The sequence below is a fragment of the Brachyistius frenatus genome, unplaced genomic scaffold (assembly GCF_029030835.1).
Source record: "Brachyistius frenatus isolate BFR_SWC_R1_liver_20210118 unplaced genomic scaffold, ASM2903083v1 Contig_157, whole genome shotgun sequence".
Taxonomy (NCBI): Eukaryota; Metazoa; Chordata; class Actinopteri; family Embiotocidae; genus Brachyistius; species Brachyistius frenatus.
In genome coordinates this window covers 224,176-249,711 of record NW_027210756.1, presented here as the reverse complement: position 1 = coordinate 249,711, position 25,536 = coordinate 224,176, and the positions used below count along the sequence as shown (strand labels likewise).

Sequence of the window (25,536 nt, the reverse complement as noted above, 5' to 3'; positions counted from 1 at the left end):
ATTTGAAACATGTCTCTCTTACACTAAAGACCATCTGGTAGCACCTAATACAATACAGGAAAGTCATATTAAATTACGTTGAGCATCTCAGGCCTCAGCACTCAACTTAATTTAATCATGCAGTAGTGACATGACCAGCAAACAACATGCCTGAGTCAGATGACCTGAATATAGTCACATTTTTAAGCCACCAAGATATGTGTATCTCCAAATTATCTCCAAGAACTCAACAACACAAGCGTTGTCTCTGTACGATACCCTGGAATGAGTCACATAATTCTGCAGTCTCTCCCAGACTCTGTTTGTCCATGTTATCGACTGGTTGTTACGCCGCCCACTCCCTAACATCACTCACAGAGCCTCTCCTCCATTTAAAAATACATGTTGCTACCTCACGGGGGCAGTTTCATGTGGAAACCCGCCCCAAGAACAGCAAGTATCTGAGCTAAAAACTAACTGAAGCAGAGCTTCTACAGAAGTTAGTTACTTTCTCCCTCTGACAACATGTGTACTGGAAAATGTTCCCGCTGCATTGCTGTGGCTCTGTACCCGTTAGCGGCCATATCCATCATCTGTAACATTGTGCTGTTCTTCCCTGGCGGGGACATCAAGTATGCCAAAGATGGACATATTACAGAGGAGGTGAAATACATGGGGGGGCTCATCGGAGGGGGTTTAATGGTGAGTAGTTTTTTTCTCTCTCGCCTGTTACTGAAGGACTCTGGACTAAGAGCTGCTATGATTTCCCTTCTCAAATGTTATGTGGAGCCTCAGAAAAAGTTACCTTGACATTTAAAACAGGAAATAAAAATGGTTTGGTTTTGTAATCTATATTGGATGCCTTTTCTAAGTGATAGTTTTGTGTTTTAAGACCCATTTTGTGCAGTATGATGCTCTCATGAAACACTTCTAAACCTGACTGAAGCAAAGCCTCAAACTTAAACTTGTAATCTATCTGGTGCAGTTTGTCAAAGTCTGAATGAAGACTGACTTTTAGAATTGACTGAATTTCAGCATTATTGCTTTGTGTTTTCAAGATTAAATTGAATGTAATGTGCTGTCAAACTCATCTGTCCTGCTCCAGGTGTTGCTGCCAGCACTTCACATTCACCTGACCGCGAAACAGGGCTGCTGTGGAAATCGCTGTGGGGTGAGTCGGTGAAGTCAGTGAGACAGTGGGATGTTTCAGGAGCTCAATCACTGAGGGTTGACTTAAATCGAAATTATTCTAAATATAAACTAAACATTAAACTGTATATACGTAAATGCACACTTAAGTGAATTTTAAGTCTGTAAATTGTCACAAAAGTAGTTAAAGTTGGCACAAGTGAGTGGAAATAGAAATAACGGATGAAATAGAAAGATGTCACAGAAACATGATCAGAGTTAAAAACACATTAAATTGAGACTTCAACAGTAGCTTGTAGTTGTTTCATTCAAGTTTTTCCTGCTAAGTCATATTTAAGTTAAATTCAAGTGTTTGAGGAGTTAATCAATTAAAAAGCCTAATATTGTCTTGGATCCCTATGCTGTTCTTTTCTCTCTCTGCTCTCCTCAACCGGTGGAGGCAGATGAGTCTGGTTCTGGTGGAGGTTTTTCTTCCAGTTAAAAGGGACTTTTTTCCTGCCTACTATCGCTCACGTGGGAATCGTTGAATTGTTGGGTTTCCTTCTATAAAATTGTAAGGACTTTACTATGTCACATGCCCTTAAAATCACCTGTGTTGTGATATGTTGCTATATAAGTAAAATTGAATTGAAATTGAAATATGCTGCTGCATCACAAAGCAATTGCCCAACACCTGGATAGATAAAGCTGTAATAAATGATAAAACCCTCAGAACAGCAATGTCACCTATCATGATAATTTCCAGATGCATAATCTCATTTACAAGGAGGTTGAAAAAAATAAATACTTAAAAGTTCAAGACAAATGCAAATGGCTTTTTAAAATGTGTTTGAACTCTCAGTGCTTCTGTTACATCATATTTTAAAAGCATGAAGTGAAGTTATGAAGTTATCCTTGTGAACCTGTTCCAGAAGTATAAAAAGTTGCCAAAGAGAGGCCCAACAAACTTGTTCCAGCATGTTTGGTTTTTAGGCTGTAGTTTATTTTGGTGTGTGTGTGTGTGTGTGTGTGTGTGTGTGTGTGTGTGTGTGTGTGTGTGTGTGTGTGTGTGTGTGTGGGAGACCAAATTCAGATTGATGGAAAAAATGTGCGGAATGAGACAAATGTCTGCGGACAGCTGGGAGCCTTTATAGCTCTTTTATACTGTCTCCGAAGCTGCAACAGAAGTGTTTCTGACCTTTGGTTATCATTTGATGTTTGCAGATGTTCTTATCGATTGCGTTCGCTGCAGTGGGCGTGGCCGGCGCTCTGTACAGCTTCATCGTGGCGCTGCTTGGCTTGCAGAACGGACCCCTGTGTCAAGTCCTTCTGATTTGGGGAACGCCTTTTAAAGACAGGTGACGCCCAGACAGGACTCTCTCTCAGATGAGGATGAGAACCCGTTTCTAAAGTCTGAGCCACTCACAAAAAAAGCTCTCCTCTTTTGCACATGCAGTGACCCCAGTTACCTGACTGACAGCACGTGGTGGGTGCAATGCACGCAGCCCAAGGACATCGTGCAGTTCCACGTGGGCTTGTTCAGCACCCTGCTGGCCACCAGCTGCCTGCAGCTGATCCTCTGCGCGGTCCAGATGATCAACGGGCTCTTTGGGTGTCTGTGCGGAACCTGCAACAACAACGGGGTGAGATGAAGTCCAGCTCAGGTCTTTGACAGAAGAGCTGGACATAATCGCACTGCCAGTTTTGCATATTTTAAGAATACATTTGATCCCACACACTTCTCAGATGTAGTCCTGACAGCAGCTGCCCTCTGTTTTTTTTCCCCCTACAGCCGCTGTGAGTTCAGGACAGCTGACGGGCGCCCCCTGCTGGAAGACTGAGGATAGTGTCCCTGGCTGCAGCTGCATCAGATATTAACTTTGAAATTGTTGTTGTCTCTTTTGGACATTTTTTAAAGATATTTTTTTGTGTATTTCACGCTTCACACTTTATATTAACACATCATTATTTAACACATGTGGTATGTTGTGAAAAATGCACCGTATTTGAACTAATTTGTGCTAATTAGGTTCCAATCCGTTTTATACTGTGTTGAACTATATTTATCACTGACCTTTTGATTCATTGCATTTCAGTCTTCAAAGGAAAATAAAACACAGGAGTTCTTCTTCATTGATATCTTTAATGTAGGTTGTATCACTACAATGATTCCCACTTTTGATATCCCTACAAATATTTTAGTATCATCTGAAATTGTTAGCCTTTTCAAAATAAAACACCTACATTTCTAAATTAAAAATTTAAAGGAACAGTACTAAGAAATCTGAATTGCAAACTACCAAGAAAAGAAAAGAAAAAAAAACCTGCACAGGGAATGCAGAGTGAAAATGGCACATGAAGAAGAGTTGATAGTTTCTCATGGACTTGTATATAAAGACAAAAGGTCACACAGCAGCAGGAGTTAATGTGGTGATTTAAAAGGCAAAAGGGTGGCCAAAAAGAGGGGTGGAACATAACATGGCACAACAAAGACTTTCAGTGCAAACTAAAGCAGGTCAATCTGGAAAGTAAATGATTCAGTATGTCTGTTGGCAGATTTTCATGTTTTGCTGCTTTAGTTGACCACAACTGAGATGTGATCCCAAACTGAGGTGCATACATACAGTAGCTGGAATGATTCCATAATTGAAAACACCATCATATTCATCCCAACACATTTTAGGCAACTTAAATTAGTAACACCTACTTTACTTTTTTTTTTTTTTTAAATAAAATCTTCATGCACTAAGCTAAAATAAGGAGTTAAAGAGGTTTTTTTTGCATTCAAGATGACCTCACAACCCAACCGAAGAGTGGTTCTTGTGTTCGTGGACCTGCATCGCTGGCAGAGGCAGACGCTCATGTGCGGACACGACTTCGTCGAGGGAGATGTAAAATAATAAACAGGAGTGTTTACAGTTTCTCATAAAGAGGTTGGATGCTCATTACAGTACAGAACTCTGATGTTGCAATGTTAAAAACAAATAAGACTCAGATCTAAAATAAACTAATTAAACAAGGATTAAAATGTAAACACTAAAAGAAGTGTTTTTTGATGGAGAGTGGCAGTTTTAGTCAGGAAACAGCAGGAATTTGCAGAGCCCGATCCCACACATGAGGTTCTATGGCTGTAATACTTGATTCCCGGTTCACCGCTTCTTCATTTGTGTTGCGCGTACGGACGAGTTCAGCCGTCAAACTGCTTCATCATGAGCTTCCGGCTGGCTTCATAACCCAGGAACAGTGCTCCATTAGCGGGGAAGGTGCGGACCATGGTGGGGGTGAGACCAGAGTAGAGCGCTCTCACACCTACAAACAGGAAACAGCCACATTAAATCTGATCTGAACTGAAACAGCTGAAATCTTTTCTGGCGCTGCTGAAATAACGAACTAAAGCCAACTGCTGCCTTGCTGCTCTGCATACCTTCAGCACGAGTGATGGTCATTAAGGTTTTGAAAAACCCGGCCTGTTTGCCCGTCATAGACATGACCTGGATCCGAGACTTGACACAGTCCATAGGATAGACCACCAGCCACAGGCACGCCCCCCCGAAACCGCCGCTGAACATGATTGGAGCCACACCTTCAACACACAGTAACCAGTTACAAAGTGACACTGTACATATGTCATACATTTTATTTTCTAAATGCTAACCTTATATCAAAGTTAAAGTCCAACAACTATAACATTAGTAGCTATTAGTAGCTCATTCATTGTATCTGTAATAAATAGTTATTCTTTTAAGGCAGACCTTCTTTAGTTGTGTTAATAATGTCCTAATTTTCCCAGAATGCCTTTTAACAACACTCAAGGAACATGCTTTAAAAGTGAACTTCTCTCTGTATGAATCGTAAATATTCGGAGGAGCTGACGTCTGAAGTTTGTGTTATTAACAACCGGAGGAACTGTTTTTCTGCTCGCTACCTATTTCGTCCTTTTCGCATTTCATGTAGTCTGCGAAGGTGGTGCGGCAGAGCTCGTAGCCACCGAAGAAGCAGAAGTACCCGGGGACCTCTCTGGCGATGGTGGTGGTCAGGCCCTGGAAGAAGCCCTGCGGCCCCTCGTTCCTCATGATGGATTTCACCACCGACCACCCGGTGCTGCAGACAGAGGAGACAAAACGGTCAGTCAGCACACAGGGCACTAAAACAGCTTGTATGCAAATACATCACGCCAAATAATAACTTGTTATTTCTTAACATCTTAAGTTTAACTGTTAGTTTTTTTGCATGTCTGGACTGCATTCATGAAACACAAACAGTAGGCGCTCCACACCGGTTATAAAACACACGGTACGGAGTCGCTGTTACATTCACACACTGAGTTGATATGATAGGTTGAGCTGCAACATCCAGTTCAAGGTAAATTATAAAGAAATAATTACTTATAATTCAGGTTGGGTTTCTTTTCCAGTTAGTACAATTTTTATTTATGAAAAAAAAAAAAAAAAAAAAAACATGTATTCTTTAATAGAAAGTTACTGTATTTATCTTTCCTTTAAATCAAATGTATAATATACTGTATATAATCTATTCAATTTGATGAGTATTACATCTCTTATTTAATTGTTTATTCTAAATATGAACAAGTCATTCTTCAGCATGACTTAATCCACTGCTTGTTAGAGGATATACAATCTTAAAACTGGAGGGATTTAATAGTAAATTACCGAAACAATATTCATTAATATTGAATCCCCACTTACTTCTGGCTCTTAGCGATCTTGCCCGATGCCTCCATCTCATACATGGCTTGCAGTCGACACTTGACCAGCTCAGTGGGGCAGAGCACTATCGAGGAGAAGATGGATGCGATTGAGCCTGCACAGGCTTTCTGCACGTCACTAACAAAAGCGGAAGGGGTTAATCAGACAGGAAGTTAAGAGACGGGACATGCATTCTCAAGGTGGGTTTTGCGCCAACGTGCCCGCTTACCTCAACACGGCTTCGCTGTGCAGTCCGGCCGTGAAGCGGATGACCTGCTGGCAGAAGCCGTAGCTCATGAAGAGCACCGAGTTTTCTGCGATGTTGGCCATCAGTGCCGGCGTGGTGCCCTGGTAGAGGCCGCGCAGACCCACTTGTTTGTAGGTGGACGTGACACAGTGGATGAAGCCCCGGTACAGCGTGGGGAAGGTCTGCATCTTGACCTTTACTGTGTCCAGAGGCTGCCCGCTGAAGACACACGCAGCTCCCCCTGGGAGGATCCAACGCAAACAGAGTGCGGCTGTCATACAGACTACAGGAGAATCTCTGCACAAAGCAGACCATACGTGCTGTGACGAGAGATAAGAATCAAACAGGGCTTTTCAGACCACCGAGCTCTATAAACAGTCATTGGAAAAACAGAGAGAAACGAGCCGGAAAAAGGACGGGAGTCATCAAAATGTCCTGCTACGTCAGATACAGTGAGTTGAGCTGGTGGGTTGCTCGGTGCAGCGGCAGCAAAGCAGCACGGTTACTTCACAGTGATTTAATTTTGCACGTGGTGTCTTTTTGTTTGTTTGCAGATTCTTTACCTATGGCTCCTGCAGAGAGATCAATGACGGCCTGGACCACCGGGTGTGGAGCCATGGTTGTCACAAGAGGTTCCTCCTTCTAGCAACTACCTGGTAAAAATAAATAAATGATACACACCATAAAAGTTCCCTACAATAAATCCTGCCCTCATCTGTGGCAGCGGTAATTATTGGCAGTAAGATAACAACGGGTTTGTATGAGGACATATAAACAATCATGTTTACTAAGATGGATGCAAGTCATGGAAATCACAACCAATAGATAATACAAATGACAGGTTTACATGAACAGAAACTAGACAACTGTGGAGTACATTTACAACATATTGTAATAATTTCTTAGGTACTTGTACCTGCTGTCTGTATACAAAACTGTATATAAAGTTGTTCAAACTAGCTCCACCTGCAGCAGCTACAACATTAGCACGCTGCTTACAAACTGATGCTTCAGTATTAATAATCTACTTATGTCATATTTAATAATATATCAGTCTGAGGGAACAAACTGTTACTTTTATTTTAATACTTTAAATAAATGTTCCTGCTAATGTACTTTTTACTTAAGTAGGATTTTTTTTTTTTCATGCAGGTATTTTACTTGTAATAGAGTATTTATTACATTTCTGTATTGGTACTTCTACTTAAGTAATAGGGTCTGATTAATTCTTCGACCTGTCTTTCTGGGCGAAGAAGAAAAGCTGAATTTTCCTGTAATTTATTCGGTAATTTCCTTTTTTTTTTCCCACCTTAAACATTTTGGACCCAACTCTGTCCATTTCAGCCTTTTGAGCTCGTCACAAAAAAAAGTCACTCTTATAATGATCTCAATGTTACACACATGCTTTTCACTTCTAAAGTAAACTCTGAGGAGAAGTATTTCTACTGTTATTGATCTTTTTTTTCCAGCTGATGTAACGTGTTGATGTACGTGCAGGTGACCACCAGGGGGCGACGGAGCGCCTCTCGACAAGACATTAAACAACCGTTTTAAAAAGCAAACGTGCTGATCGACGCGTACTAGTTGCCTTTCGGTATTGTTCAGAAACAAAGAGCAACTATTAACAAACAGTTTTCTCCTCCCCCCATTTGAGAGTCAGGCTGCGCCTCTGATATATGCAGCAACCCGCATCAGAGCAAGTCAACCGAAAACCAGCGGGAAGTTAAGTTTTCTGTCGTAGCAAGCGTTAGCTTTGTAAGCTAAACAGACGGTAGATCATTTTCTTACCTGCGCAGTTCAGCATGAAAAGTGTCGCCGCTGATAGATTAACGTTAAAGTCGGTGTGTCCACGGTAACGTTAACCCAGTGAGGAGCTGCTGCTGCTGCTGCTGCTGACCGGAGCTACCATCGTTCACGGCCGATCGCGTGCACGAACCAGATCGGACATCCAACGTTTATCTTTGATGCTACCTCGCGCGCGACATCTGGCCCCGTGCTCACTGACTGTGGTCGCTAAGAGACCATCGGTGAGGAGAAACCAGAGGTTGTGTCATCGTGACCACCCCTCCCCCCTCAGAGACAGGGACAGACAGGACAACTCACTCCGCTTGAAATTTCAAGTACCAAATTAAAACAAACGCAATTCATAATTTTGCGTTTATAAAACTATTATAACGCGACCTAAAAATCACAAATGATGTTTTTTTTTGTTGTTGTTGTTGTTGTTTTTTTCATAGAACCTGAAATATAAAAAATAAGACAGATACAACGTTGAGCTCTCATATGTACCCAGTGAGTGATCATCTCAATTTAGGATCTATGATATGAAGCGGTGTTGCCAGAAACCGTACAGCAACACTTCCGGTTCACGTTCTTTGTTGGAATTTCAAAATAAACTCGTATCAGCATGTAGTGGGATACAGCTCCCCTGGTGGTCTTATTTTTGTTTTCCAAAATCCAGCTATTTCCACAGATTTTATTTAACCTCCTAACTAAAGACAAAGTGCTGTAAGTCATATTTTCTGTACATCAGACAACCAACATGATTGTCACTCATACAAAGTTTTTTACCGACCAACTTGCATATTAAAAAGTTAAGACCATTTTCTCTAAACATTTTGAGCATTTTTTTCTTTTTCTACCTTGTTTGGCAATAGTCACATCTGGAAACAAAATCCTAGCAAAATCATCTTTACAACATGATTTGTGATCAAGCCCTGGGGGTCACTTTCACATCAGTCTGTTCCAACTCTAAAGCACCGACTAACAACGCCAAAAGATCATACAAAGTCCTGTTTTGACGTTTTCCCTATCATTTCCCACAAACAAGATTCCCATAATTGTTGTTGATATTTTTGAGATTAGGATTTATACAATTTTTGTATATAATCTAATTTCTCTTCATTTCTGCATAAGAAACTATGAACTCCTAAACATTTTGATTTGATCCTCTTCACCTTCATAGATTAATGATTTAATAGATTAGATTTGATCCTTGAACAATAGCAATCATCACTCTGTTGTTATTTACCTATGACTTTAAATGCTACCAAAATACCATATGTTTAAACGGAGTAGTTTGGGATTAAATAAAGGAGCTCTCTGTCCACAGGCTTATCCTTTAAAACTCCCACCTGTGCTGGCTTACAGTCTAGACTCACTGGACTACACGTTGTTATTGAATCAGACTTATAACTTCAACAGACACACACTCGATAAACAACACGTTTCCCTGCTTTTTCATATCACTTTGCCTTTTATCAAAAAAGAAAAAAAAACATTGACGTTGTCTACATCACAGACAAGAATCATCAATATTCTGTTTTTAAACAATTTTGCCATGAACAGAATGAACCCCATGCCCGTCCCTCCCCTGGAGCAGACGCTTCTATACACAGTATAACTTTACATACCTATAGTTCCTGTTCAGCCTTTTTACATTTTACATCATTATCAAAGTAGTATCAATAGTTTAAAATACATACAATGCTCTTTCCATTGTAATTATAATCGCTATCCTGATTGTACATACAGTATCATTTCCCACACTTAGAATCTGCAATTTATGTGCCTCGGCTTGTTGTTACAAAATATTCTGAAGAGACAACACAAGTCTCCGCTTTACACCGCACCAAAATACTTGACTTCTGATGATTGGATGAGAAGCACTTTGCCGCTGTATGTCATGCGAATGGAAACACTGCAGAGAGCCTGTTGAAATCGTTTTGAATACACAATACATTAAATTATATTTACCCAAATCTTATTTACGAGTTCCTCCTAAAACCATTCTCAGACTGTCCAAGGGGCTTTACAACCAACTGTTACGTCTGCTCGGATTTGAGATTATGAGGTACAGTCAGAGAATCTCGGTAATCCCCAATTAGAAGAGTTGCACTGAAGGAATAACAAAGAGATTATAAAAGATCAACAAAAGAGCAACACAAGTTATAAAAGTGGAACAAGTCCAGGTACTTGTATGGATTCGTTAAAGTTCACACAAACTGTGCTCAATCAATGTGTTTTTTTTTTTTTTTTTTTACTTCACAGGATTAAAAACAGACTGATAAGTGCCTGACAAATTTGTAAAAAAGAGGTTTTCAAAGTTAAACTTTGTATTAATGTGGTGGCAGAGGTCCTTAACACAGGTCTCGAGTGTGAAGCTCAGAGATCACCATTCACACATGAAACTTTGGCACCAGAGATAAGACCTTTGCAGAGGAATTGTTGGCCACGTGTTGCGCATATCTTCCAACTAAATACGAAAGAAATGTGTGGAAGACTTGCATTTCTGTCGAGATAACCGATAACTGATTGATGACCTGATCCCGGTAATCACAGCCAGGCACTTGTGTCCCTTCAGATGTGAGTTCAGGGTTCGGTCAGTCAGCGAGGGACCTCTGGACTGAGGAGAGTAAATATCTGGACATTTTGACTTCTCTGATTAAAACCACACACATTTGTTTTTATGTGCGACAGTGTTCAAGTGCGGTTAAGCAGCAGAATCGCAATTATTCAGTTAGTGAGTCCGAGCCTCGTGAAAAATAAAAATCTAAATGTGGGAAAAGCTACCAGTGTCAAAAATACATCAAGAAAGCCGTCTTTGTTTGTACCCTGTATACACACAGCCAGAGCCCTGGACTCAAAGAGTTTGGTCACTGCAAGAGTTTGGCATTGCAACACCATATACAGTCGACAATTTCTTTTTAATATTTGCTACCAACACATCCTGGTTCAATGTACAGTGTCACTAATGTCACAACATGGCCCAACTCGCCATCAGTGGCTCTGGTTCCAGTCCGCAACCAGTCATAAAGTCACACAACCGCAAGAAAAACAACAAAAAAGTTGGACTCTTTCAATTTGAACAACTTATTTTTTTGGCCCAGTGGCTGTCAAGTAAAAAAGTGAATTTCCTTTGATGATTTTGATCTTTGAATTGTTTTCAGACTTTGTATTTTTTTTTTTTTTTTGGCAATGTGTTTGACAACAGCAGAATGTTACAAATAGAGTAAGAAAGTAATGCATGTGAGCGGGAGTGGCACCGTCTCATTGTTCAGACCAAAAAGTCACATGTTTTAGTGTAGACAGAAACAAAAGAGAAAAAAACAAATAAGAGCGAACAAGTGAGAGGATTAGGACTATTCACACCTTCTAGGAACTGAATTCATCCAAATAATGGGAGCAATTCACAAGAACCTTGATACTGGCTCAGCCCAGATGAGCTGTCAGCCACGAAACCGGCTTCCTTTCATGTTCGTTTTGGTGTTTAAAGTCTCTGAAAACGAAAAGTAAATTGGTGCCAGGACTGAGTTAGATCCTGTTTTATCATGGGTTAACTTATTTTATATACAGGAAACTTGCATTAATTTCATCTTGTTGTAGAAACAGGGGGCGTTAAAATACAGAAAATTGTAGAAAAATGATGCTAATCTATTTGCTCATTTTTTTTTTATCTTTGAGCTACCTGTAGCATCTGCAACAGACTGTCATGATGAGCAAGTGGCTGCTTGGTAGTGGTCAAGAGTTAAAAAAAAGAAGAAAAAAAAGAACAGTAGGACCAGAAGTGGACATGTCCCAGGGTGTGAAACTACTAAAGAGAGCCGAAGAGATGGTTTTCTTCTTCTTTTTTTTTTTTTTGGTTTAGTTTTTTTCCCTTTTTTTTGGCCAAACCACAGCTCAACGAAGCCAAACAAAAGAGCGAGGGTGTGTGTGTGCGCTTACATTGTGGCTAAAGTGTTAGGCACTGCAAAACATAAAAAATGAGATTGTTTTCATGTTTCTGATAAACACAGTAAGGCAATTTGATCATGGTTAAATGAAAGCGATCTGAAGTGTCCGGTCTGTCCTCTGTAGATCGACAAGCAACAATTTAGACTCAGGAGAGAAACAACACTTTTTTTTGTCCATTTTCACAACCCACTGTAAGATAACCTGTGTAAAAACAGCTACAATCAAAAATGAGGCACTTTATAAAAGAGTATATAGATATCTAGGCTATATAGTATTAATCATTATACTGTATGTATACTGTATATTTTATATACCATTGTAATGTGTCACTTTATATTAGAATTGTGAGCTGCAATGCAAATGAGGGAAACTAACAACAGTATGTACTATAGTTTCTGTTGTTCTACTTGTTTACTATAGTAGATACTATAGTAGAATATACAGTTAGAAAAGCTCAGTTGCTCAAAAAGGGTTTACACATTGACCTTTTTGAATGATTTTTGTGCCACACCTGGTTCAAAATGCACAGTCTCATTTGTATCCCATGATCTTATGAGAAAAATATGCAGGTACTGTTTAATTTTTGCAAATTTTTGTTCCACCACAGGGAGGGATTTTTTAGGAAGGGCAGGGGAAATTATTGCCAGATATATTTTCCCCCTGTACGATTTATTTGAATTTGTCTTTCATACAATAGTTACAAAGATGGCCTTCATTTATGTATTTAATGCTCCGCTCTTTGCCGTCTCTAACATGTGACTCAGCTATCATGTAACTGATTTGACAGTCATGTGTCAGCCTCAACTGATATGCTGTTATTAAGTGGAAACCAAGGAAGGTTGGTTGTAATACTTAAGCCCATTAGAAGCTGCAGAGCTGCTGCTTGGCTCGGTTCACTCAAGTGACAACCATTTATTTAGCAGCTCTTTGTTCAAACATTAAGAATATCTGGAACATAATAGTCATTGTTTTCCCGTGTTTGCCACAAGTGTATTATTACTATACATTTTTTACTTATTATTTCAGAATCTTGCTTTTTTAGCAAATTAAAAATAAGATCACCCCCCCTCCCTTACTCACCCCAGTAATTTGCATACAGTCCATAAGCAGTTTAAAAATGTTAAAATGATTGTTTTCAGCTTGCCACATTAACAAGTCTGTTATCAGGTCCTTTCAGCACATCTGAGTGTGAACATTTACATACATACAATTTAATTAGTGTCATCACTGCGTGTCTGACGACAATTTGATTAAGCTGTTTACATGCATAGCAGGAGAACGTTATGTTAACTTGTCCGTTTCTATACAATGTTGCGTACTGTGATTATTGAATAAATGCATCGTTGTGCATTTATGTGCCTGCTCTTCTTCAGGAGCTATGTGACGTCAATCCGTTTCCTACAACGCTGTCATGTTGCATGAAAGCTCTGGCTTTCATCTGACTGTTCCTGCTCATTTCTGTCCACATGTGTTTTTTTTTTTTTTGTTTGTTTACTAGCTGCAGTTAATGAGGGTTTGAAATGTACACTAAAAGGGTCACTTAGGTTTTAAAATAAGGAGGAAGAAACACCACATAGTGTATAAGTGAATCCTCCAAATATCCTAAAATACCAGTGAGATGCACTGACAAGACTTTCACAATGGCATTGATTGTAAATAATCTACAAGACAGGACTGGGCATGTTTATGTATAATTAAAACTGAGCCTACAGAAATGTTTTTTCCTGTATGGCTGTATATGTGGAGCGCTTAGGGATAAAACTGAATTCTGTGTGAAGTTGAAGTCTAATAGATTTCACAAAGACTGCTTGAGCTGTGTGGGATTTTCACACAACCATTTTCTTACTGTTTGAAAAACTGACAGGCAACTATATCTACATTTCATTTGTATAAAACAAGTTCACCACCAATTCAATGTTCAACTGTATTTTATCATACTCCAGAAATTAGGCACATTTTGAAGTCCTTCAGTAACACAAGAACAGAGGTCTAAAGTGTAAAGGCTTTTGGGGCAACTGTATATAATAAATCAAATATGTTTACAGTGGCAGGGTGTGCACGTGTATGAAACCTCTGCCGAACTGTTGCTTCCCTCTAAGTTTGAGCCAAAGTGACACCTGATGATCACTTAACTTGTAAGGACGAAGGATGTTGAGGCATAAATGGCGATACAAAAACAGAAAACCACGGGATCTAATAATTAACACTCCAAATTCAGCTGAGATTGTGTCGACACAGCAGCTGCCATTTTATAAGCCTTGACTTACAAGACTTCAATGTACCAATCGCAAGCAAATATGTTTTAAATTAAGACACACAGATGGAATTTTAGCCATTTGTGTGATTCCCTGAAAGTTTTACTGAAATACGAGTGTTGTGATAATGTGAATCGAATTAAATAAAAAGAACAGGCTGTCCAAATAATGGTCACCTGTGAACTCACACTGTCACATATCACACTGTCATCCTTTATCCATATTAAGTTAATTGATGATCATATGTCATTTTTTTCAAAACAAGGTAAAGAAAGAAAAAACATTTCCCTTACCCTGTATCTGTCTGTGTGTGTGTGTGTGTGTGTGTGTGTGTGTGTGTGTGTGTGTGTGTGTGTGTGTGTGTGTGTGTGTGTGTGTGTGTGTGTGTGTGTGTGTGTGTGTGTGTGTGTGTGTGTGTGTGTGTGTGTGTGAATGTTTGGCACACGTTTGGTTGACAGAAAATAGCAGAGGGGATGGGGATGAGTTTTCCAGGGTTTCACTGTTCAGACTCCAGTGTACAGTTCTGTTGTGGCAACAGCTCGGGCTGCCAACCATCTCCTCAGCGTGGAGCTGTCACACCGGCGACACGCTCAGATCCAAGACGAAGATGGAGATCAACAGTCTGATGGGAAAAATTCAAGAGCAGGCAGGAATTTAAATCATACAAATGTGACTCAAACCCTTTTTTTCTACTGCAATAATTTGTGCTTTTAAATGTTTTTTTTTTTTATTATTATTATTTTTTTTTATCTTGTATATATGATAATTCACAGTAAAGTCTCCCCACACATCATGTTACAGAAGGTGGACTAGGTTATATTCGCCAAAGCATATTGCTTTTATTTAATCTCCAGATCCTGTCGACTGCTTGGGTAAATATCACATGATGCTTGATATCTTTCTAAGAGGATTTTCTTATTGGTCTCATGCACACTGTTGCAGATGTCAATATTATGTGTCTTTGAGCCACTTTTATCAGTTCCAAAGATTTTTAACCATTTCCTCTCTTCATGAACCACCTAAACAACACAAAGAGCTCCCAGCTTCTGATCATGTCAGCAAAATAGTCACTGGCAGCTACAACAAACTTCTTTTGTCATCTGCAGAAAAGGAGAATTATCTCATAAAATAACTTTGTTGGAACATAACCTATCCAAGCAACCACAAATACCTCATCAAGGGGAGCTCAGACAAGAGTGCATGTGGTTCAAGTAGCTCTGAGTCACTCTAACCACCTGCTCCATCCACTGTCAGAGTCAAATGATTGTCTGCCACCTCAGCACTCTGCTGCTGTTTGCATTGCTGTGTAATTTGCAATTTTCTGCACTGCGTTCTTTGTTTTACCACACGACTGATGAGGATTAGGTTTTGCTTATATACTTTTTTGTATCGTCTTGGTAAACATTTTACTGTATATAGGCATATATGTGTGTGTGTTTGCACTACTGCAACATTGAGTTGAATCATTTTAAATCAACATTATGTCATCCGTGAATGTAGAAATCATTGCAGGACTCTTGTATTCAGTAGCAGGGTATGTCAAATAAACCTGCAACTGAGTGTGGCTCTCCAACTACTGTCTTTTAAAGCAGACATTCATTATTCCAACTTTATACTGTTTATACCATACGCCCAGTCTGGCTGTCTGGTTCATGTTCACTTGTTGTGACAGTCTGGATCCAGCAGCAGGGTCAGTTGTAATGTTGTTCACTAATAAGGACTAGTGCTGTAAGCACTGCTCATAATGGACTTCATTTACACTTGTTGGTGTACCGTGATTTTTTTTTCTTCTTTTCACAATCTTTCTCTCTCTATCAGGTCATAAGGGCGAATCATTATGGCACTATATAAACTACATTACCCATGAGGCGCCTCGTGACGCTCACCTTTCCCCGTTCTCGTCTGCCAGCTGCGTAATCTCTGTATGCGGTTATTCTAAGTAACGTTACATTAACCTGACAACAATGTTAGTCTTTCTTCAAAAGGACACAAAGAAAACACGTGAGACGAGGACACAACAGAGCTTCGAAAGACATATCCTCCCCAACCAGGACTAAATGGAAGCCGGGTGCAGCGCAAGTGCTAGCCGAGCAGAGCCGTTCAAATGACGTCACACACCTGCGGACACACCGCGGCTATTGCAGCCAACTAAGTACTTATGATCTTTCATATCATTATCAAATAAGAACAGTGTTGTTTGTCTGGCTCAAAATGCCTAGTGCTTTCTGTGTTTATGCTACCATTAAATATTCTGCGAGATAATAACACCTAATTGTTTACTGTTGGTAATTCATTTTAATGAGAGCACGGCTAAAACTACTATTATTAGGCCGAATACCGTGTTTGTTTCAAATTAAAACCCCTCTAGTATGTCACAATGTCTTCAACCATGTTTACACAAACACCTCCACTTTGCTCATAGTACAGCTGTGGTGATGCTGCACCTAATCACAAATAAACAACATCTTACTCTTATTATGAAATTGAAATAAAAATGTAATATGAGCATCTAATTAAATCTTAATTAAAACAGGTGGTGTAATGTGGTATTAGCAAAATTATTTAAATGTTAATTGGTCATTTTAGAGCCAAGCCTGTTTATTCCAGCTTTTATGCTGCAGTACGGCCACCACCCTGGCTGTGCAGGCTTCATACAATATGTTGAGCTTAATTATTAGAACATAGCTGCAGTTAATAAAAGCAGAGCAAGTGGGTTTGTAGCTTATAGGAGGAGAGGCATATTCAATCATTAATTGCAGTGTGAAAAATTGCATGAAAGAGTAATTTATAGAATACTAAAAGCCTTATTTTCCTTGCTGTGCATGTTAAATGCATAAATACACTATCTTGAATTGAAGGAGGCAATTATTACGACTAGAGATTGAATGGCATTAGATAAATCAATCATGCAAATGTTGTAGCTGCTCTGACTAAATAAGATGGAAAGGTTGTTTGTTCCATTTATGTTTATTTCTCTGATTAATATATGTACCTGTATATTTTCATTTTAATATACTGTGTCTCACAGCTTTAGTTTCTTGACATGTAAAAAGAAAGGAACCTCTTTTGTACTTCAGTGTACATCAATCAAAAATTATCTTTGGCCACTAATGTTAACCATTTAATAATTGTCATCTGTGCGTTGTAAGGGAAGCCTCAAAGCAGCCATGTGAAATCCTGCAGCCAACAACACACCCACACATAAACATAAACACCTGGCCCGTGTTCTCTCCCCTCTACCTTCATTTATGTGAAATGGCTCATTACCAGCAGACAAATCAATTGGCTCTGCTCTCTGAACACCCACTTGTGATAATAGGAGACTCTACAGACAACCCACAGACTGGAAACATGGTGCTGCCCACCAGCTTGAAGCCGGTAGCCAGCTTGAAGTATCAGTAAAAGATGAAAGGCGAAGAAATGACTAAGACCCAGACTTGAGTTTTGTCTGTAGATTATGCACATCACATCAAGAGTCTGCATCCAGCTCGACAAATACTACCAGAAATCATATAGTTTGTCCTTTCACCTATTTCACACTTGAAAATGTAGAACCAGTGAAAATGACTGAAATGATAAATAATTTATCAAAACTGTCAGTCAGAGGTCATCGAGCTTGTTCCACTGAATGAAGGGAAAGCATGGAAGAAACTTGAATCCAATTTTCCAGGTAAAAAAGTCACCATTTTCCTCCTAATATAACCTTTCACTTTTCAATTTCAGAAATTATTTCAGACACAATTCTAAGATTTGGAATATTTCCTATGCTGATGTAATTATTGTATTAATGTTGATCAATTCTAAGCAGACATTATCTTGCTCCCTCCCTTGTTTGCTGCGATAAACGCCATGTCCTTCAGTTGTGAGTAAACAACTGACACGTATAACCCCGTTGTCTACAAGAACAAGTAAGGCTGCCAGTACGGACAGTGCCGCCCCATACAAGATGTCCTTAACCATAATATATCAAGATTATGCGTATAAATGTATCTTCAACAATATCTGAGTATTTTCTGAGTACAAAATGTACCACAGCCAGATCTCAAATGTTGCGATGAAAATGTACCGACCATTGTTTAATAAATAATTTAAGATGAGTTGTTTTTTCATTCCCTGTGGCACTCACCTTGACCATCTTTTCTACTGTTCTGGTGTGCTCTCAGTTCTTCTGATTTATAGAAATCAATACTGGCATAAGTGTTGAGGCTGGAGCCAGCACTGCTACCCATAGCGCTTCCTCCAATGTTGTAGGCGGGAGAGGTGCACTCCACTCCAGCTTGAGGGCTCTCCTTAATGGCCAAGTCAAGGTCAATATAGTTAAGGCCTTGTTCAGCAGATGAGGTGGAGGCTTGTGGTGGAGGTGTGGCAGGCAAACTAGCAGCCTGCCCGTTCTCCCACAGTGAGCAGTCCAAACCATGCCGATGGCTCGCTGCCTGGCTGCCCTCTGGGAAGAGGGAGGTAGAAGAGGATGCGTGGCGTGGTAGAGAAGGCGGTGAGTTAAATGTCTCTGAGCGGTGGCTCGGGCGTCCCTGCTGGTCACCTCGGACCACTCTGCTGCTCCGCTCAGGAGACTGGAAGGACTTGACGGGGGAAAAACCCAAACCTGTCTCCTGCTTCATAGATAAGGGTTGATTAGAGTGGATGGCAGGTCTTGCTGAAATGCTGGAATCTGAACCTTTGTTGTCTGTGAATGGAGTGGGGACGTCTGTTGGCATCTTTACCTTTGTTCTGTAACCTGCTTTGCCATCTGCTGCCAGAGGAGAGGATGCGCCGTGTTCATGTCGGACCTTGGGGGAAACAGCTGGTGGGCCCTGTGGGGTGCTGAATGTGGATCTAACGTGAGTCAGGGGTGCCGAGGGCTTCCCTAAATCCATGCTGACGTACTCTGCAGAGGTGGACAACGGCGCAGAGAAGCTGCGGGGAAGGTTAGCAGGATTATCGTGGCAGAGGAGCGGTTGATTCACGGGCCGGAGCGTTCCGTGGATCACAGCTTGTCCGTGTCCAGACCCTGAACATCGTCCTCCGTCATATTTATTGTCTTCCTTGAAGACAATGCTGACATACTCACCAACGTTTTGAGACACTGATGGTGGCAGATTCTCCTTAACCCTGGGCAGGGTGTTCGCTTTAGCAATGTCTGAAGACACACTCAGGGGACGACCCCTCCTTTGTTGCTTTGGGCTCTTGCTACTTGATGCTCGTTTTTGGTGGTGACGCCCATCTTTTGTGCATGTTCCCGAACTCTTGTATTCTGCTCCAGTTCTTAATAAACTTAATCCTCTCCCTGCTGATATGGACTTGTCCTCAAGGCTTTCACTGCTGGCTGAGCTAGAGGAGAAAGAGGAGGAAGACATGGAGAGCTGGCAGCCTCCAGCAGGGCCTACTGCAATTTTGTTTCTCTTGCTGTATCCCACTCCCCCTCCCCTTCCAGCACTATCATTCCCACTGCTGTCTTTTTTTCCTTCTCCTTTGTTTAAGTCCTCCTCAAAGCGAGTATAGAGAGTATGTTGATAAGCTCGTGGCAGGGAGAAGTAAGAATTGAACATTTTTGGTTGCAGTTGGTGCTGCTCGGGGTGGGAAGGCGGCGTGCTGCAGGCAGAGCGGCTGCTGACAGGCGAGATGTTCATGTAGTCACTGGCTGCCCGGCTCTCCATGCTGGCCCTGCTATCCCACATGCCCAGTCCGTGCAGGTCTGTGGAGCTGCTGCTATTGGGAGACATGACCATGTAGCCCTCTGAGCTGGGCTGGCGGATGTGCTGAGGGGGCGACACACTGTTGTTGGGGGTCATGGCCATATACTCGTCATCTGCCCCAGGTTTAGCACTGGCATCAGACATACCTATTGAGAGAGAGAGTGAAACAGGAGGAGACGTAACCCCGGGCAACATTGACATATAGCCACTGTCCACAGCTGCTCCTGTGTCCACCTCTCCTCTGCTTTTGTCAGCCCTCTTTCTATTCTCCCCTCCCACATCAAGCTGCCCACCCCCAACTGCAAGACTCCTTGAGCCGTGGTGCAAATCTGCTCTCTCTCTGTTAGCACTCTGCGACATGATGGCGTATTCTTCATCATCCTCATCATCTTCATCTTTTCTGTGTGGCACCAGTCGTTCATGGGATGCCAATGGCAGGGAAGCCCTCTTACTTAATAGTCTGCGCTCCGCCTCGGATTCGCGACTGGATGAGCGGCGCAGAATGCGCCTGCCTTTGGAGCGATGATGGGAACCAAGTAGGCCCTCTCGCTGTCCCATGATGATATAGCTGGAGGATCCTTCTCCATGTACATGATGTCCAGACAGACTGGGTATGAGCAGAGAGTGTTCACCAGGACTGGAACCGTACTCATCTGAGGACCCATAGTCGCTTGGTGATCCTGAAACAGAAACTCTCTGAGAAACACGAGGGTAGGAGCAAACCGTCATGCCTCCCACTGCTGCCCCCACTAGGCCACACTCTGAGCCATGACCAGAGCTGGAGGACAGACTCGGTGCAGGTGAGGGAGCAGGGTTGGGTGTGTAACGTGCAAGGCTGAGGGTAATTTTAGCAGGGGTTGGAGCCCTGGTGGGCTTGGGCCTCAGTGTTGGTGTAGTTGAGCAGGATCCATTGAGACTTGGACTGGAGCTGGCCCATGTCCCTCTGGCACTCGCTCCACCTTCCTCCGATCTGGCTCCGATGCTGGCTGTTCGTGCCCTTGGAAAGCCGTGGCGTGATGTAGGTGAAGTGCTCGTGCTGCTGCCGCCTGTTCCAGGGGTCTCTGTGCGCGCTCGCCTGGAGAAGCCCACCTGGCTCGGTGGCAGATTTGGGTGGTGACGGCGGCTTGGGACACTGATTGGATTTGAAGCAGTACCACCTCCACAGGATGTTCCCACAGACTGAGATTTACTGCGCTGACGGAACTCCTCACTTAGGGCCTTCATGGCCTCTAGCAGGGTCTCGTGCATGTTCTGGGCCACCACGGAGTCATCCACCTGCATCCAGAACTCTCCAGGGCCAGTAATTGCTGAGCGTCCCACCTCGATGAAGAAAAAATTCTCAGAATGGCCACACCTGCGCACATTCATCAGCTGCAACACCACAGCGGCCACGTCAGAGTTGATTTTGACAAAGTTGACGGTCTTGTCAGTGAGGCACAGCCGGTAGATGCCCACTAAGTTTCTGGCATGTCCGAGACCTTTAGGCCAAACCTTAACCTGCCATACTTCCTTGAAGGTTGGAACAGGAGACGGGGAGCTACACTCTCCACTACTCCCATAGTCTTCAGGAGTTTTACCTAGGAAAACAATAAAGAATAAATACATGAAAACAATTAGAGCATTAAATAACTGAACACATTATATAAAAAAAACAAAAAAAACTTATAACTGAGGGTTTACGCCAAACATAACATGCTGAATTTTTTTTTTATCAATTCTAAAACGATAAACTAGTGTGCATGACACTAATAAGTTATATTTTGCTTCTCTATTATAACTTAATTTCCATATGCAAAAATATGCACCGTGCCTTCTCAACAGCTGTGCCGCAGCCAATTCAACACCAATGCTATGGCTCAAATTAATTAAGTTGTGGTAGATATAAAATGCGTCCATTGAAAAAGCAGCACGCTCGACTGTAGAACAATGCATTGGAATTCAGTTCAATGCTAATCAAATTTAAAAAATGACAAATTATGTTGTTTTTTTTGCCTCAAACTCACTGTTATCCTTATTAAACAACTAACAATGTAACTGGTTTGCTTCCATCCTCAAAATAAATAAATAAATAAACACATGTATTAGAGCTGACCCCACAGAAATCATCCTAGCCCATAATATGTTAATCTACTACAGGCTCTATTAGCACATCCCTAGCCACATTATGAACAGATATACACTAAGATTAAATCAAATTAAGGACGGTCTTTTATTGTGCCGGCTCCTGAGCCATACCCTCAACAAAATGGGGGTCTGTGCTCTAATGTGTATCTTGTTAGGGTTCCACAACAACACATAAGAGCTGGGCAAACCCATCAGTCTCAACTAATATGCAAAGCGGGGAGGGAGGGTGGGTGGTGGTGGTGCTCAGCTCCAGAATAAGGATAACAACGTAAACACGAGGATAACCAACAGAAACACAATTTCCAGTGAGAGCGCACTGACGATGCCATCTCCTCCCAACCAGCAGCACCGTGTAACACAAATGTAGGTTAGGCGAACGGCAGTCAGAGCTGTGCAGAAAAACAAAAACACAGGCTCCAGCGGAGTGCACTACGATAGGCTACTACTATATGATGCATCCCTTGGATGGTTGCTATATGCCCACTGCGCCATGCAAAAATACACCGTCGTATGAAATGGGCTGCATTTCAATTAGAGGATGCGATCGTCTTATATTATTACATGTAGATGCCATTTAATGCATTTAATTACATTTTGGTGACAGAAAATGATCCGCTGGTTATAACTGTATTAAACCAGCGCTTATTGAGATTGTGCAGCACAAACACAGCACATGCCGCCCATAGCGTGTTGGTCTACCCCGTTCAGTCGGCTCCACCTGCCTCTTGGTTTAAAAACACCACCCAAATTGTTTTACTGGGACTAATTTATTCAAATTAAATGGCTGAACTAGACCTGCAGTAAAAAAAATAATAATAATAAAATTAAAAAAAATTCGAACAATTGGAGATATGCATTGAACAATCAGGGATGGCCGAGCCAAATAGTGTATGTAGAACAAACAGCCTACGGCAGCATAGGCCTGATGCAGAAACAGACAGTGGAAATCACATCACACTTTTAATATCTTACAGTTGCACTGAAGGTCCAGCATCGCTTGGTACCACTCGTTTTGGATCTCCTCGCTGTCTGCAGCGATGGCAAAGCTCTCGCTGCGGGTATAAAGGACTATCATGTGCTTGTTCTTGGAATCTGCCCGCTTGTTGATGTTGAAGCAAGTCTCCAGGTTCAGGACTTTTTTGGGCACAGGTGATTTACTGCGGAATTTCTTCTCGTTCTCATAGTACTCGAGTCGAGCAGGACCATGCTCCGAGGCCGCCCTCAGCACGAAGAATCTCCGGTGCATTGATTTATGCTTGCGTAGATAGCCGCTTTTCTGTACATCTTCATAGTCCTGCGGCTCGGCTGCTTGGTTCTCCATGGCCAAGGCGGAGGGGGGATAAATATTATAAACCAATAATCTCAGGGAAACCGCTGAAGTCCATGTGCACTCCTCATTTATTCATTGCAACTACATCCCTCGTCCTCCCCGCGTCCACATCTAAGTGTCCAGCATGTGTGCGAAGGCTCAGGATGGGGAAAATCAGCCAAAGCATGTTTTGGATCTGGTATCATATTGTGAATCCAGCAGCTGCAGGAGGATCCGCGCACCGAGCGTGCACAGCGTCCACCGCTGCTCGTCCTGCAGCCCAGCCCAGTCCTCAAGTCCAACCACGGTGCAGTTCAGCAGCTTAAGGACGTCTCCTCCACCTGTCTGAGGTTGCCCACAGCCAGTCTATACCCATCACCGTCAGGCGAGGCTGAAGAAAAACAGAGCTTCCGGTAAAGACTTTCAAAATACATCCCCGAAGAAGGCCCACTAGCAATCTGAAATCTATTCATGCGTTTCCTTCCCTTATCATGATAAGGGACAGGAGTTTAAATGGCAAGTGGGACGAGCACAACACAATCACAAGCAGATTTGTAAGTCCTGGGTTTGTCAGTTGTCCCCACAAGTTGGACATTTAGATATCCCATATCCCAAGTCATCTTTTTAAAGTGCAGTGAATCACAATTTTCTAATCTTTTCTACTCACCGGTGATCGAAATAGTGTTTACTTATCAAGCTCACGGTTCAATAAGTAATCTGACTACAAACAATGTAATATATATATATAGATATTATTTTATTTGTTTTTATTGTGAAAGACCACCTGCTCAGTTTCCGGTCTCCCCCTGCCTTGCTACGGCTGACTTGATTCGGCTTCTCCTAGACTGGCACCGGCTTGGAGGTGCCAGTCAAATGCCAGGGGGGCCTCGGGGCTGATGAGGTGCGCTGAGGAACACGGTGTTCAGCCGAGCAACACCTCGTTCACGATCACGTGGACCACCGGACAGTTCCTGTCGTATAATTCAGCATTTATTTTTGGTGGATAGTACCCCCACTGACCGTACAAAGACGGGAGGAAAACAACTGCAGAACACGTTGTTTCAGAGGTTGGGGCTTATGCAGCTTATAGGCCTAATATATTTCGGGGGAAGTACTGTCGGATATCATGCAGCTGTTAAATGCATTGGCTGTATTTTACAGGGGGGGAAAAAAAGGCACCGTGTGTACAGCAGACACAGCAGGCATATGAGGCTAGAACAACTCCCTGTGGAGACGCGTTTGAGAGATTCAGGAATACACAGTGATAAAACCTTATGCTCTATGTAATAATACCCTTTTAGTAATGTCCACTAGTTGTTTGTTCCTTTTCAGTTTAATTTAATTTAAATCTAAATTAAGTTGGTCTCAAATATACTTGGGCAGCTACAAATTGCCTCAACACTCAGTTGCAAGAAATTCCAGGTTGAATTAATGATAACATGCATTAAATCCAATCACATTTATAATGATAAACATAGGTCAGATATGCCCAGACTATATTTCCTGCAATATACTGAGTTAATTCCCCTTTTAGTGTTTAATATACAAACAAACACAGAATTAAAGGGATGCAGGATGGCCAAATCAGCATTCCCCAGAACACAATATGTGGTAGTGATTCGCCTTCTAATGTGGATTTAGGTAGTTTTTTGATTATTGGAATTATGATCAATACATACAGTCAGAATGTTTACTGAAAAATGTCACATACCACAGATATTAATGGTCTGATTCAATTTATATGCTAAAATAACAACAACTCCAGACTTCAGAGGGAAAGTGTCTCATACGGTAGTTGATACAGTCTGTGGTTAAATCTGAGGGGTGTGATTACACTGCCAAAGTGACAAGAAAAAAGTTTGGCATAGCAACCAGTTAAGCAGATGAAATTGTCCTCATAGCAACCCCTGTTAGTGGCAGAAATAAGAATTGCTTTTGAACTGACATTGTCCTCAGAGACACAATCTGTTCATTTCTTAGTGTAGTCAGTGGTACAAAACACAAGGACAAGTTAGTGATGGAATCCAAAGACCCTTTTAAGAAAGTCTCAGGACCTAAAGCAGCAAATATACTCTGTTGCTGACACAACACTTTGATTATGTTGCTAGCTTTCTTTATATTTTAAACTTGCAGGAAACACTTTATGGTTGTAATTTAAAATATATGTTATATGTTGTCCGGCACTGCTGTAAGATACACAGGGCAACTGAAATGCATCGTCAGCTCCATGAGGGAATTATTTCAGTAGAAAACCAGAATGTGTATCGTGCAGGATGAAGCTGGGAACCTAAACACTTGCAGGGTTTGTTTACGATTTATGGGGTATTGCACAGCAGTTGCATTATGTAACACCATCCTTACA

At 41.6% G+C, this 25,536-nt stretch overlaps 3 protein-coding genes across 3 annotated transcripts; 1 reads left to right on the top strand and 2 right to left on the bottom strand.

Annotated features, from left to right (window-relative positions):
• Positions 1-423: 423 nt before the first annotated feature.
• tm4sf21a (transmembrane 4 L six family member 21a) lies at positions 424-3,829 on the top strand. Its single transcript, XM_069716434.1, has 5 exons — positions 424-681; positions 1,085-1,150; positions 2,332-2,465; positions 2,564-2,750; positions 2,900-3,829. The coding sequence occupies exons 1-5, from the start codon at positions 505-507 to the stop codon at positions 2,906-2,908; spliced, it is 573 nt and encodes a 190-aa protein (XP_069572535.1). The 5' UTR covers positions 424-504; the 3' UTR covers positions 2,909-3,829.
• Positions 3,830-3,931: 102 nt separating this feature from the next.
• slc25a15b (solute carrier family 25 member 15b) lies at positions 3,932-8,125 on the bottom strand. Its single transcript, XM_069716433.1, has 7 exons — positions 7,849-8,125; positions 6,624-6,713; positions 6,043-6,301; positions 5,814-5,951; positions 5,033-5,208; positions 4,532-4,690; positions 3,932-4,416 (listed from the first exon to the last, which is right to left on the bottom strand). Exons 2-7 carry the CDS (start codon positions 6,676-6,678, stop codon positions 4,295-4,297), a joined length of 909 nt encoding a protein of 302 aa, XP_069572534.1. The 5' UTR covers positions 6,679-6,713; positions 7,849-8,125; the 3' UTR covers positions 3,932-4,294.
• A 3,550-nt stretch (positions 8,126-11,675) lies between these two features.
• LOC138631494 (insulin receptor substrate 1-B) lies at positions 11,676-23,547 on the bottom strand. Its single transcript, XM_069716472.1, has 3 exons — positions 22,838-23,547; positions 18,175-21,318; positions 11,676-14,670 (listed from the first exon to the last, which is right to left on the bottom strand). The coding sequence occupies exons 1-3, from the start codon at positions 23,184-23,186 to the stop codon at positions 14,663-14,665; spliced, it is 3,501 nt and encodes a 1,166-aa protein (XP_069572573.1). The 5' UTR covers positions 23,187-23,547; the 3' UTR covers positions 11,676-14,662.
• Positions 23,548-25,536: the final 1,989 nt, after the last annotated feature.